Source organism: Dermacentor variabilis, chromosome 9 (genome assembly GCF_050947875.1).
Source record: "Dermacentor variabilis isolate Ectoservices chromosome 9, ASM5094787v1, whole genome shotgun sequence".
NCBI classification, from domain to species: domain Eukaryota; kingdom Metazoa; phylum Arthropoda; class Arachnida; order Ixodida; family Ixodidae; genus Dermacentor; species Dermacentor variabilis.
In genome coordinates, this window is record NC_134576.1 from 90,916,054 (window position 1) to 90,931,159 (window position 15,106).

General features: G+C 46.5%; 1 protein-coding gene across 1 annotated transcript; it reads left to right on the forward strand.

The window, feature by feature from the left end:
- The first annotated feature begins 1,326 nt into the window (after positions 1-1,326).
- On the forward strand, positions 1,327-11,447 carry LOC142558093 (prolyl 3-hydroxylase 3-like). Its single transcript, XM_075670252.1, has 4 exons — positions 1,327-1,413; positions 5,402-5,552; positions 9,781-9,968; positions 11,157-11,447. Exons 1-4 carry the CDS (start codon positions 1,363-1,365, stop codon positions 11,367-11,369), a joined length of 603 nt encoding a protein of 200 aa, XP_075526367.1. The 5' UTR covers positions 1,327-1,362; the 3' UTR covers positions 11,370-11,447.
- The last annotated feature ends 3,659 nt before the right edge of the window (positions 11,448-15,106 follow it).

Consider the following 15,106-nt stretch of genomic DNA (forward strand, 5'->3'; position numbering starts at 1 on the left):
CATATTTATTCCCGCGAAGAAACATCAAAACCTGTTAGACAAGGGCCGATCACGAATGTGATGCAATGTCGGACAGTTTCCGCGTAGCATTAGCAGTTACGATTATTCGACTGAGGAATGTGGGCCGATATCGAAAGCTCTGCAGTCTAACACGCCGTCTCAAAGTCTGTTCGACAATGTACCTAAGGAACCACAATAACCGCAACATAAGGGCGGTTACAGCGATCTCACATCGCATGGACACCAACAGGGCACATTACAGCAATGTGTGACGGTGGCAAGCAACGTTGAAACACTAAAATTAGCGCCACTCATGGAGGGATTGTACTTAAAAGCGTCTTTCAATTAAATTTTCGCGAGCTAAACTATGCAGATTAAAGGAAATAACAAAAGGGCCAATCCATGTATGCGACACTACACGAAAAAAAAATTCACAGTTCTCGCCCGAAAGGCGAAGCAGTGATAACGATAGCAAAAAAAAAATACACAGTTAACTGAAGTATTTGCAACGTTAAAATCCGTAGAAATTGCACTGAACATCCGCTTCCTAACTCAACCAACATAGTTTCAACTCAACCAGCACAAACAAGAACAAATCTCGCTCGATGATCGCGAGCACTCGTTGTGACAACGATGGCATGGTGAGGAGCCACTGGCAGCTCGCGTGCTTGTTCCAAAGCGAACACCTTGTGGTGCCACCCTTTCGTCATTCCAACGGATCGGTGTTACGAAAACTTCCGTTACGCGACCTCTATCATTGGGCGCGCGGGAAGACGGCGCGTATCAAGCCACCATCCTTCTCGGCTCAACCTCGCATGCTTGCTCTCCCACCGGCGCATCACTTGATGAACATACGGTGCGAAGGACCTATACCAGTCATTTTCGTCGCAATTGTACTTTATGCAGGACATCACGGCAACGGCGACGGCTAAAAAGCGTATTAAGTGTCCGTATCGATTCTATTGCAATTAAAATGGTCAACAAGAGAAAAAACACCAACTGTGAGTAGTAGAAAAGACTAAAAAGCGTATGAAGTGTCCGTATCGATTCTATTGCAATTAAAATGGCGAACAAGAGAAAAAACACCAACTGTGAGTAGTAGAAAAGGCAGTTATTAAAATCTGAACAAAAGTAGCTCACAATATGTTAAATGATGTTTTTGTCTGTCGGTCTGTCTGTCTGTCTTGCCTTGTCTGCTGGACTGTCTGTACGTTCATTTTTACTTCTTGCCTTTTCAATTGGTTGCTTGCTTGCTTATGATGTGCCCAATACTAAGCAGGCAACGATATCAGCGTGCTAACTCATTCACACACCACTCAGGAGTCCGCTACTGTGGGCAGCGGCTACGAAAAGGTCTTCCCGATGACGGATTATGAAGTCTTCAGCGGGGTCACGGCGACAGATTTGGAGGAGGTAATTCAAATCAATAATTAAAGCGTTGCCTAATCTAACCATCCGACATGGCATTTTGCAAACTCCAACATTTCTATCACTACTACTAGTTTAAAACGTAGTATAAATGTTATTGTTGCGAGGCGGAGACAAGCACGAATGTCGTTTATGCAAGGCGAATGCTAAATGCACCAAATGACCTAGAACATTGCGGCCGAAGCGCCCCAGCAACAACAACACTTCTTCGTCATCGTCTCTTGTCTGCCTATCCTGTTCTACATCACGACACTACGCCGCCGGGGTTGGACCGCTCACACGTCGCAAGGGATTATGGCCCGGCAAAGGCACGCACGCAGGGCTTTAAACGGGAGGCATGAAAAATATCGGTTCTTGGCCGTACAGACTCGGTAGGGACCTGAATAGCACGACAAAAGTTTTTCCGATAGTCCCACACGACCAGATGGGGACCACACGAGCATGAGGGAGCCAGGCAAATACTGCACGTCCCTACGGTGCGTATTGTAACGGGACTTCTGGGAAGCCTCGGAATCAGTGAGGCGAGCACGGGCAATGTGACGGACCTGCGCTGCCATAGAAATCGCATCAGTGGCATAAGCGGTGAGCGACTGTGTGACTTGTAGTAGTACAGTGTCCAAGGGCAAAACGGGATCACGGCCAAACAGTAGATAAAACGGTGAGTAACTTACAGTGTCATGGTGGGACGAATTGTGCGCGAAGGTGACAGATGACAGAGCGACGTCCCAGTCCTGGTGGTCTGGAGAAACGTACATAGCTAGCATGTCGGTAAGCGTTCTGTTCAGTCGTTCTATGAGGCCGTTAGTCTGTGGATGGTAAGCTGTGGCTATTTAACGCTCAGTAGAGCATAAGCGTAGGATATCATCAATGACCTTACAAAACGTAATGTCCGTGAGGAGCTGACGTGGAGCAACGTGGTGCAGGATGACGTTGTGCAGGAGGAAATCCGCGACGTCAGTGGCACAACTTGTAGGCAGGGCTCCCGTAATGGCGAAGCGCGTGGCGCAATCTGGTGCAACCACAACCCATTTGTTGCGCTATGTTGAGAAAGGAAAAGGGCCAAGTAGGTCGAGTCCCACGCGAAAGAAAGGCTCAGTGAGAATATCGATGGATTGTAAAAGCACAGCTGGAGCCACGGGAGGTGGGCTTCCGGCCTTGGCACGGGTCGCAAGCAGTCACATACCGGCGCACAGAGCGGTAGAGGTCGGGCCAGAAGAAACGGCCCCGTACTCGGTCAAAGGTGCGAGTAACAAAACTTGTTGCTGAGCTAGTTTGTTCATGACCTAAAAACAAAAGGTTATGGCGCGAAGCCGACGAGGACGAAGCGAGAAACAAGCGACACATACAAGCGTGACCGTATCTTCTCACTTGCGTATCTCACTTGCGAGTAACACTGAGATGCGCAGCAGTGGGTGCGTCGTGGAGTTGTTGAAGCACGGTGTGTTCAAGTTGTCCCGGTACTGCCAGCACTAGGTCAGCATCATTAGGGGGCAAGTCGGCCATCTTAACCGATCCATTATGGTTCGCAGAAAGGGATCGCCAATGTTGAGGAAGCCTGAGATGGACATAACGTCGGTGTCAGATTCGAGCTATGTGGCTTTCGGGGGGTTAACACGGTGGCGGGACAAGCAGTTGGCGTCCTGATGTAAACGAACGGACGTCTACACGCCAGAGAAAGTGTACTCACGCAAGCGCGATTCCCAACGCCCAGGATGCCCTGTAGAGTCCTTCAACGAGGAGAGCCAGCAGAGCGCGTGGTGATCGGTAATTACGCCTAAATGGCGACCAAAGAGGTATGGGCCAAACTTCGCTACCGCCCAAACCAGCGCAAGGAACTCTTGTTCCATGAAAGAATAGTTGCGCTCGACTGTGGACAGATGACTGCTTGTGTAAGCGATAACACAATCTTTACCACGCTAAATCTGGCCACGAAAGCGCCGATGCCGTGACCACTAGCATCTGTATGGATTTCAGTGGGTGCTGAAGGTCTAAAATGGGATAAAATTCGGGAGCTCGTCAAGAGTCTGATGAGTGTTGTGAAGGCTTCGGCTTGCCGCAGCAACATTTTGGTGTACGTGCGCGATATCAACATGGAGCTCCGCAGTGGTCGCCGCGTGAGCCCCGACATGATGACGGACGGCCGAAGCGCCCTAGCAACAACAACACTTCTTCGTCATCGTCTCTTGACCACACATCCTGTTCTGACGTACCTTTGTAGCAATTGCTACGAATGGGTGGATGTCTGATTTTCCCTTTATTACATCCTGTTCTGCATCGCGAAAATATTATTACTAGTAGTAGCAGTTGTAGAAACGTGTTGTTCATTCAACAGGAATGGGTGAGAGAGCGCGATACCGGACGTTGAAATGTAGTGCAAAGGCCGGAAAAGCAAGGCCGCGAATGCGTCACCGGCAGGATGGCAAGCACATGCTTTTGGTGGAGCCATGCAGAGATTAAACAAGCAAAGGCCGACTAGATATGTGGTGACTGTCCCACTGTCGGGGGAAAACTGAGTGAAACTGAGAAGTGGGCCAAGGTCCTTTACAATGGGGTGAATCGATGATTTGTGGATGTATTTTGTGAGGATAAACGAAAAAAAAAGATGATGAATCGAGACTCAAAGTGGGCGAATCTCTGCACGTTACACGTTCGTTCTGCTCCAGCGCTTTTTCCATGCCAGACTACTCGCACCATCTTCACGTGAATAGGAACAGACACGTCTATTCAGGCGCTTCCCCCTCCACCAATCAGCACTTATCCTATTGCAGACTGCTTTCTCTCTTTTTATAAACTGTTCCCCTGCACTTCTGAGGGACTACTAACAAGATACAGACATACACGCACGTAATATTATATATATATATATATATATATATATATATATATATATATATATATATATATATATATATATATATATATATATATATATATACATAACGCAAGTCATAATCTTTAAGACAGCCTAAATTCGCCAACTTCTGCATGCTTCCTTAAACCGCGGTAAGCACAAATGCGTAGTGCGGGAATCGCAACCATGTAGTTTGCTACCACAAAATGCGTTATACTTTAAGGGGAGTCACTCTTATTTGCTTTTAAAGAAAGTTCGCCGCCGATCGCGAAAAAGGAAGCCCTCCATGCACGCACGAGCAAACATACACAACGCCGTTTCTATCTGAAACAATATACGAATAATTCGCAAAATCTATATTCTAGGCTGAAAACGAAAGCCTAGGCAGATTTCCATGAACTGAATATGACGTTGCTGTCACTGTATGCAGTGGTGCAACTGCCCTATCTTCGTGGAACAGACATGAGATATTTTAGCGCTTTAGATTCACTATGCACACTGTAACGTGTGCCTTACAATGTGTAATGTGAGCTCCCCCACGATCGCACTGTCACTGCACCTTTATTTTATTTTCTTTAGTGTATTATGATTTCACATTACCGCACAGCTTCCTATTTGCTCCTTATCTGATAATTAAGCAACCTTAACAGTAGGTATCCGCTCGAATGAAAAGAAAAACTAGTGCTAGATATTTTCTGCCTTCCAATACTGAACAAATAACTCAGTTTTATATTTGGAAGCATCATGTTTCTTTTTTCTTATAAGGTGGCTGCTACTCAAACGCTTTCGATCAGTGTTCGGGACTATTAATGCTACTAATCGATATGCTACTAAGTCCTAACCTGTATTCTAAGCAAGAAATGAAGTTACTGGTTCTCAAGAAACCTCGGGGCATTTAATCTCTCTTCATGCTCGAAAATTTTTTTTTACTTATTTAGCCTTTTTTCTTCAAATCGGCAAGCAAACGGTAGCTCTCCTCTTTCCGTGTGTTTCAGGCGTAGAAGACCAAATGTCAAACACACCTGCGCCCCGAAATAAAGCGTCATCACCAAAGTGCCCCGACTCGCACTCTTCACAATTTGAAGCATTAAGCTTGCTGCAATTATTCGCTGATCTTTGCAGCAACTCAAGAAATCGTCCATCGACGCGTCCGCTGCTAAGCTGATGCTGCTGGCTTCAGACAGGTCTCGCCTCTACGTCGAAGCCTACTTCCGGTTAAAGCGTAGGCTCTACATCCATTTCGTTCATCTGGCCTGCAGGAATGCCACCGAAAGTAAGCGCAGAAAGAAGTCGTCGGTAATCCCGCCATGTGTCTCAAGCGTATTCATTGACAATTGACGAATATATATATGTGTGTGTGTGTGTGTGTGTGTGTGTGCGTGCGTGCGTGCGTGCGTGCGTGCGTGCGTGCGTGCGTGCGTGCGTGCGTGCGCGCGTGCGTGTGTGTGTGTGTGTGTGTGTGTGTGTGTGTGTGTGTGTGTGTGTGTGTGTGTGTGTGTGTGTGTGTGTGTGTGTGTGTGTGTGTGTGTGTGTGTGTGTGTGTGTGTGTGTGTGTGTGTGTGTGTGTGTGTGTGTGTGTGTGTGTTTGTAGTGGTGGGGAAATTAGTTGCTATAGTACAGGAAGCGCCCATACATTACAAACCTTGTAAGCCCTTGACAGCGGTAACGTAGTGGCACGACGGGTATTCCATGTGCAGTTCCGTCGACAATTCGTTGGCCGTTTTCTAACGAAGACCCAGGCTGGCCGATCCAGGAGATATCGCGGTCAATGGTGCAATGTGCTTATTTTTCCACTGTATTGCCGTTCGCCTTCCGCACACCATTGCCTCCCGTGAGCCCTTCTATGTCGAAGCGAACCCGCTCCATTTCTCAAACCTGCGCTCGACGGTGGCTTTACCTCAGCATGTCTACTTCTACGGCAGTGCACCCTTTACAGGGATACAGTGCAATTCGGTTACTTTACACTATATTGCCGCTAGATATTTCCGTACTATTAATTTACCTACTCTCCGACCAATTCTTCCTTCTCAGAGGCACCGGCGAGCTCGCCTTCCACACACCATTGTCTCGCGTGAGCCGTGCTATGTCGAAGCGAACCCGCTCCATTTCTCAAACCTGCGCTCGACGGTGGCTTTACCTCAGCATGTCTACTTCTACGGCGGTGCACCCTTCACAGGGATACAGTGCAATTCGGTTACTTTACACTATATTGCCGCTAGATATTGCCGTACTATTAATTTACCTACTCTCCGACCAATTCTTCCTTCTCAGAGGCACCGGCGAGCTCGCCTTCCACACACCATTGTCTCGCGTGAGCCGTGCTATGTCGAAGCGAACCCGCTCCATTTCTCAAACCTGCGCTCGACGGTGGCTTTACCTCAGCATGTCTACTTCTACGGCAGTGCACCCTTTACAGGGATACAGTGCAATTCGGTTACTTTACACTATATTGCCGCTAGATATTGCCGTACTATTAATTTACCTACTCTCCGACCAATTCTTCCTTCTCAGAGGCACCGGCGAGCTCGCCTTCCACACACCATTGTCTCGCGTGAGCCGTGCTATGTCGAAGCGAACCCGCTCCATTTCTCAAACCTGCGCTCGACGGTGGCTTTACCTCAGCATGTCTACTTCTACGGCGGTGCACCCTTTACAGGGATACAGTGCAATTCGGTTACTTTACACTATATTGCCGCTAGATATTGCCGTACTATTAATTTACCTACTCTCCGACCAATTCTTCCTTCTCAGAGGCACCGGCGAGCTCGCCTTCCACACACCATTGTCTCGCGTGAGCCGTGCTATGTCGAAGCGAACCCGCTCCATTTCTCAAACCTGCGCTCGACGGTGGCTTTACCTCAGCATGTCTACATCTACGGCAGTGCACCCTTTACAGGGATACAGTGCAATTCGGTTACTTTACACTATATTGCCGCTAGATATTTGCCGTACTATTAATTTACCTACTCTCCGACCAATTCTTCCTTCTCAGAGGCACCGGCGAGCTCGCCTTCCACACACCATTGTCTCGCGTGAGCCGTGCTATGTCGAAGCGAACCCGCTCCATTTCTCAAACCTGCGCTCGACGGTGGCTTTACCTCAGCATGTCTACATCTACGGCGGTGCACCCTTTACAGGGATACAGTGCAATTCGGTTACTTTACACTATATTACCGCTAGATATTGCCGTACTATTAATTTACCTACTCTGCGACGAAGTCTTTCTTCTTAGAGGCGCCGGCGAGCTCGCCTTTCACACACCACTGCCTCGCATGAGCCCTGCTATGTCGAAGCGAACACGCTCCATTTCCCAAACCTGTGCCCTACGGCGGATTTACCTCAGCATGTCTTTATTTACGGCGATGCACCCCTTACATGAGTACAGTGCAATTCGGTAATTTTTCCACTGTATTGCCTATATCAGGTTGTCATGAGCGCTTATGGACAATTAAAAGCTTAGAAATTTATTCCTAGGCTTTCAAGCCAGTTGCGTTCTTATGTAAAGATTTATCAAAGAATCAAATTTATTCTCCTGCGTGTTATTTTTTTTCTTGCGACAGAGCATTGTGAAACAGGAAATGCACGGAGGCTCTTTAGTTCAGAGAATATGGTGCGCACAATACACGCTGGCTGCTAATCACGAGAGGAAGTGCCTACTAATATAAACAAAAGGTAGATAATTGCAGTAATAGTGTGTTTTTAGCAGCGACGTAGCTCGTTGCGGCAGAGATTAGTGTTAGACGTCTTTAACGATGCTTTATAGGTTGGTGTGTTACATCACCAAGCAAACGGACCCTTTCATTATAAACGGACGACCAATTTCCTCTGGGGAGCATTGCGCGATAGCTGACCTCGTTGATATATCTCGCGTTTCCACAACCCCATTACCTCTGGTACGGTGACGATTCATCCACATTTTAATCAACGTTTATCCTCGTAATCATCGTTGATGTACTCCGGCGAGGGAAATTACACTCTTCATTTACTATACAAATTGACCTCAAAGTTTTGAAAGGTTACATACCGTACCCACAGTGCCAGCTGCCACAGGTGGAAAGTCGGGAGGAATCTGGCGATCACCCACTTTTGCAAGCGACGTTTTGCTGCCCGTGGTGGCGCACTCCATCGACAGCGCTAAGGTTGACACTTATTCCCGCGTTCCATTCCTGCGTGCGTGGCCTAATGTAAACTGGCGTGTGGGGTACGTTTAGCGCCCTATGGTTTGGTCAGTGTGGACAGATTGTTGGGAGGTTTTATTGAGAAAGGCAAAGATTGGTAATGTTGATGACGTTGGTGGGGTCATTCTTCAGTGTCGCTTAATTGGTCAGCGTCACGGTGATGTAATGAGGCAGATGTCATCTGCTCAGTAAAAGAGATATAGATTTTAAATATTTCCCACAATCATAGTACAGACAGTAAAACGTTAACAAAGTGAACATAGAAAGGCTTGGCAAGTCAAGAAAACAATGTTACAAAGTAAAAAAGATAACGGCCGGGAAAATCCACGCCACAGAATTTGCAGTAACCTGTTCCAGCAGTAGTCCACATGGTCAAATTATGTGTGGCTTAGGCTTTAGCAATTGGATGCGCGACGCTCAACACGAATAAGCGGCGCCACATATTAGCTATCGTTGGTTATCATTTAAGGTTTCACCATTTTAATCATCTATGATGAGGGAAACTTCTCGGCCCCTTTTTCTTCCTTTCAACAGTACGTATACCACATGCATGAATGAAATCATGAACGTAGTAAAAACTTGCATTCTTGCATTCAAACCATCCCGGTGTTTAAACAAGTCCCTCTGACTTCAATGTTTATGCGCTACTCCTGGGCTCGCTTCGCCGCTTGTCTGGCCTTTCTTTTGTGGTCTATTCGTGTGCTAGCGAATCGAACGGCTCGCTCTTACCCCTGGTGAAGAAAGGCGTGTCTGAAGTGGACCTCAGATGTAGGCCAGCGTTCGGGGTGTTTGATTCCACTTTGCACCCTATTCAATTCTCCTGTAAACAAACAGTTGTCGTACTTCTAGGGAAAAGTCGCAGGTTTGTCCGACTGAACAGGCACCGACAACGATAGAGTATAAAATATTCCGTCAAATAAGGCTTCTAGTTTCACAGGCAGCGTAGATTGCAGTAAATAGGCGCGGATGTCAAGCGCCCAAGAACAGGCATGAACACGGTTCACTCGATGACCTCGAGCCCTCACTTGACCTCCAACACAGGACGCGCGATCCATACATGCTCCCCGCAGCCGCGAGATAGCGTCGCGGCGACGACGCAAACACGTCTGAATTGTCCACACGCTTGCTATCGCAATAAAACTACTGTCAATCGAAAATGCAATTTTTTGAAGGTCAAAAGACCTACATAAAGATTCATAGATTCGACGATACTCCTGGCCACTTGTAATCTGTGACCAATGCACTTTTTTTAATGACATCCACTGCCAGTGTAGCGGCACGCGCGAATTGTTCTTCACTTCCATTGCCTCAACTTCCCCGCAGACTCGACGACCGACAGAACCGACATGAGTCACCTTATCCATTCGGACAACTGCCAGTTCCAGGACGACAGCAGCTGCCCGGTCCTCCGGGAAAATATTGCCTGCCGAAACTTTAGCGCGGCCATCTACTTGCACGATGTCCACGGAGGCGAGATGGTCCTGGCGACGACACCACGGACCAGTATCCGCGTGAGTATTTTTTTTTTTTTACGTGCGAAGAAACAACGATCTGATTATGAGACATGCCAGTGGTGGGGGACTCGGGAATAATTCTGATTAACAATAACTCTGAATTATATTACCTTTTTAGTTACAAATTTTAGGGCACGTTTATATTGGAAAGTTGAAGGGAATCATCATGAAAGTCTTTATTTGGGGGGAAGGGGGGTTCTACATTTTAATATGTTCGTGTGTGTTGAAATAAAATGCAAATAATCATTTGTTCAATTTATCTCACTGTGCACGAGACCGGCACCGTGACTCTTCGTCAAACCAACGCATCCTAGACAAGTCTGGCTCCTCTGTGACTTGCGAAAGTGTGGCGTCAAATACTCTCTTCGCGCTTCCCTCTTTTCACGGGCCTATTCTGATTGGCGGTTCGCGCAACTCACGACCGCATACATAGCCAAGTCACTTTAGCAGCAGAGGCGAGAAACACCGCCTTATCGCGCAATATGGCGAAGCTGTTGCGTGTGTAATCAATTTATTTCGACGAGTAATTTAACGCTTGTTATTTCGGCCTACATGGCCACCTTGAAAGGTACAAACGTGGAACTAGACTGTTGTGGAGATTCCGTTCAATCTTCCAATACAAATGTAAGCCATAATTTAAGAAGTTACTAATTATTCTAATTCGTTTATAACAGTGATTTGACTGCTATAGTTTTTTTCTGTAAATGATGTCGACCTAGGCAGACGATTCATTAAAATTTTAAATTGCGGGGATTTCGCGTGCCAGAACCACGATACGGTTGTGAGGCACGCCGTAGTTGGAGACTCCGGATTCATTTCTACCGCCTGGAATGCGCCAGCGCAGAATACGCGGGCGGGCTTCTTTTTTTTTTTTTTCATTTCCTTCTGACCGGAACGGCGGCCGCCATGGCCGGGTTTTGATCCCGCGCCCTCGGACTTAGCATCACAACGCCAAAGCCCCCCAGGCCGGTATGGATAATTTGCACTGTCATGGTATACTGAGAAAGTTTCGTAGAATTTTTTTTTTGCTTTTTTACAGTTTCAAGCGATAAACAGAAACGTGCTCTATCGTTACATTACACAATGTGGAACTGGACAGGAGCGCGGTTACCGAAGTCTACAATAACGGTTGACGAGTGAGTGGCTGCCGGCGATGACGTCCATTCTTCCTGGACGCGCGTTCAGGCCGTCATCCCACCCAAGTGCGGTCGCATGGTAGCCATGAACAGCCGCAACCCCCACGGAGTGCTGCCCGTCTTCTCGGGGCACCGCTGCGCCCTCCTCACGTGGATGACATACGACAGCGGTGAACAAGCCTCGGCGTTGTCGGATTGCTGGAGGATGATGGGATACGTGGATGGCGACGGGTACTTCCGCAACGCGAGCCAATACCAATGAGCTCCAGCGAACACCGAGTTTGCTCACTAGCGCGCGAGAAACCTCGACGTCTGACGCCTGCTTATTAAACATGACCACAAATGTCCCGCGACTCTATTTTTCATCAGGCCGCTTGCGCCTGCCAGCGCCGATTGACCGTTCGACTTTTCCAGCCTCATTCAAGATTTCCAGTCACCTGAAGCTTTGTTTAATGCACATTCGGGGCTAGTAATACGAGCGTTTTTGTGTGCGTGTGTGTGTGATTACCTCCGGTTATCGCTCCGGAATACATCCGTATCTGAGGCCGGGATTCGATCCTGCGACCTCGTTTTACAGATGTTTAATTTTGCAAAGAAAGAGTTAAGGAATTGGCTTACATCCATAGCGGCCTTGCAGCGCCGTGAAATACCAGCATATCTAAGAAACCCTGATCTTTGGTATGTACCACGTTTTCGCACTGAATACAAATTACAATCCATTAAACACAATTTGCCAAAAGTCCTTAATAATTATGTTGACACTACTCATTTTTCTCGCAGAGAATTGAAGATATGCTTTGTTCACTTGTAAACATATATATTTCATGTATAACGATTCTGATTGTGTGGTGCCCTTTGATTTCTTTTTCTTAATCCTATCAGCTATGTTTGAATGTTGTCTTTTTCTGTATCGCAAGACAATTATCCTGTCAATAGGCTTATATTTGAAAATGTTACAATTGATTTTGTGTAGGTTGAACTGCTTTTGAACTGTTTTATGTTGAAAAGTACTCCCTGTTATCGCCCTGCCGTGTACAACAACGTCTCTTGGGTCCAGCCAAGCTGCTTCCAGCCCAGGAGGTCGTTTCTAGTGTATACTAGAAGAATTAATAAAGTTGAAGTGGAAGTAGTAAGCAATAGAATGCCACTGCCACATGCGTATACCTGCCAACCTATCAAATTTTAAGATTTGTAAAACCGAGCGACGCAACACCACACACGCAGAAAAAAGGGGTAGGGGGTTGTTGCATGAAGGCTTTTTTTGACACGAGCCTTTAAGCGATACGTACGCACTTTATTAATGACCCGTTAGACCTTTATAACATTTAGACAAACTAGCAGTAGCACACTTAGAAAGGCAGGAAGTGACAAGCAATGAAACAAATAGCTGTGACTTTTTTAGTGAACTTGCTGTTACTGATTGTGGTTTATTCACGAAGTTGTCATTATAAATTTGCTCAAGTAACCCTGTGGCATCCCTTTACTGTCGGAAGACTTCAAATGGCGAGCAACTACCCGGATTTGGGCGAAGTATTTTCGAGAACAGAATTCATTTTTTTTTTCGTAAAACTTGGTGAAACGTTCGTAAAATCGTAGAATGAGCCTAAACTTCACGAGAGAAAAAAATCGGGAGGGTCGGCAGGTATGTGTAAACACAATGGGTTGCAACCTTTAAATCTGACTGGGCTCTGCGTGTGCGTTATCTCCCCCCCCCTTCACGGCCTTCGCCAAGGAAGGGCTTTGCCACCGTTGGCGCTGCACACCAACCCCTGCACTGAAGCTCACTCCCACCGCGCTGAGGTGTGTTCAACACAACACGCGTCACTTATCTACTATGCTGGCTGAGGTGCTTGCGTTTCATCATTGTGCAGACAGTCAGTGCCAAAGAGCTCATGTAGTGCTTCTGAAAATGATATTAGCTTTGCAGACGTCGCGGGAAAACTTAATCTATTCCGTAGCCACTGCGTCAGCATCCACTAAAATCCCGCGTCTTACTAGCAAGGAATATTGGCAAAAGGAGCACAATTGGGAGAGTGATTTTCTTTTTATTTAGCACCGCTATGTCTGGCATACCTTGAATCTGGCTCCGTGGCAAAGATGTACTGCCGTGGTGCTGTTTTGCAAGTCCCCGCTTGACATAACGCTGGTTGCTATATACCCAGTAAAGCTGTTGCTCTGGATTATCAATATATGACTATGTTTGACTTGGCTAAAACAACAAAACATAAGCGGTCTTCATCATCCGAACCCTCACTTCTGGTACTCCTGGACCGAATTGATAGATTCTTTTTAATAAAGTTGCGCAATGTCTCTCATTGCTGAACGTGATTGTGACACCCTATCTGGAAGCTCTCTGGTCTGAAAACGAGCATGCGATAAAAAGCGAGCCACCCGCAAGCGCCACTTTTTACCTTTGCCTCTCCTTTACAACTGCTCATGGCGACCCTTCCCTCCCTCCTCCGTGTCGCCCTGCAATTCTCCGACTGTCCCTCTCCCAGCTGCCATCGCCTCAACTACGTCAAAGTGACGACGTTTAGCAGAAATGCGAGATAATTAGCATCACCGTGATTACGTGACGTACTTACTAACAGCGCACCAATTTTCCTTGGAGGCCGGCAAATAACAGCTTAGTGCTTTCAAAAAAATGAAGGCGCTTGAGTGGATGTTTCGCAGACGTCGCTCTCGAACACTGGGGTGTCCCTCTAAAGTTAAAAACTCTACTTTTCTCTCTCAAACATCTAAGGGACGTTCATCGGACGCTCAAATCGGTACTTTCCTTTTTTTCTTTTTCTAGCATCTATGAGACGTCTATTAGATGCAGCTCTCGGATATTTGACATTTGTGGGATTTCCGCGGGACGTTTTTTGGCTGTTGTATCCTATGACAGTTTTAGGCAGTAGCTTTTGACCGTGTGCTTTCTTTTTCTGTGCATGTTGCTGTGCCAGTGGGCATTAACTCGCATCGCATTGCAGCTGAATGCTCTCAGCGGGCATTCGCAGCGCACGGGACATACACCAAACGCTACGCATTACATCTATAATATTACATATATGCACTGGCGAGGAGGCTATGGGAATGCGTAACAAGAATATACATCGCATGCGAACGAATGCGCACGCATGCGGCAAAATGGGAGACCGCTGGCCTGGGTTGCCTTATGCAAGACTTTCCGCCTGGCATAGGTAGAATATTCAATTAATCAATTAAGGTCACTGATAGCAGAATTAAAATACATGTAGCATACGGTGTACTTATGAGCTGTAGTGTTCTAGCTTTTTATGGCGATTTGAACATTTTAGAAAGCATATATGCTTCTTTTTTCTAGAAAACCATTAAAGACCGAAAGCATCGGGAAAACGTCAGTGTTGTACACAGATATCTTGTGTTTGGTCAACATCATTTTTTTTTATTTTATTTTATTGTACCCTCAAGACCGAAGTATTACAGAGGGGAGTGGGTAAAAAAAACATACACAAGTAAATAAACGAAGCAGCAATAAACAACAAATGTGATTAGTTAAGTGCATCCGGGAGTAATGATGTCTGATAAGGCCGAACGAAACTTTGAGTTGTCCTTGATTGCGACAACTGCGCCGGGAAGGTGGTTCCATTCCTGAGAATCTGCTTCATTTGTTCATTTGGCGATGTTTGTAACATTTGAAGCAGGTGCCTACGTTTTCAAGCAGATAAAAACTTTCAAATGTTTTTTTTTTTACATAGAGGATCTGTAAAGGTGTGCACGTGCGTGGGAGCTCCTAAGAAAGCCTGTGCCATTGTACACATAAGATAAAGCAGTGAAGAAAAATGCGACAGAAAGCTAACAAACTAGCTGAGACCAACACTGCCAGGCCTGCCTGCTGGAATATGTCCTTGCAGCAAGGTTCAATAAGGACAAATGACGTGCAAGGAACTTGTGTCAAGGTTCAGGCGCTGAGCTCTTTTTTCTACAGGACCTCTGTGTTGGAGCTTTCATAAATGACATTTTTCTAAATCTGCCCTT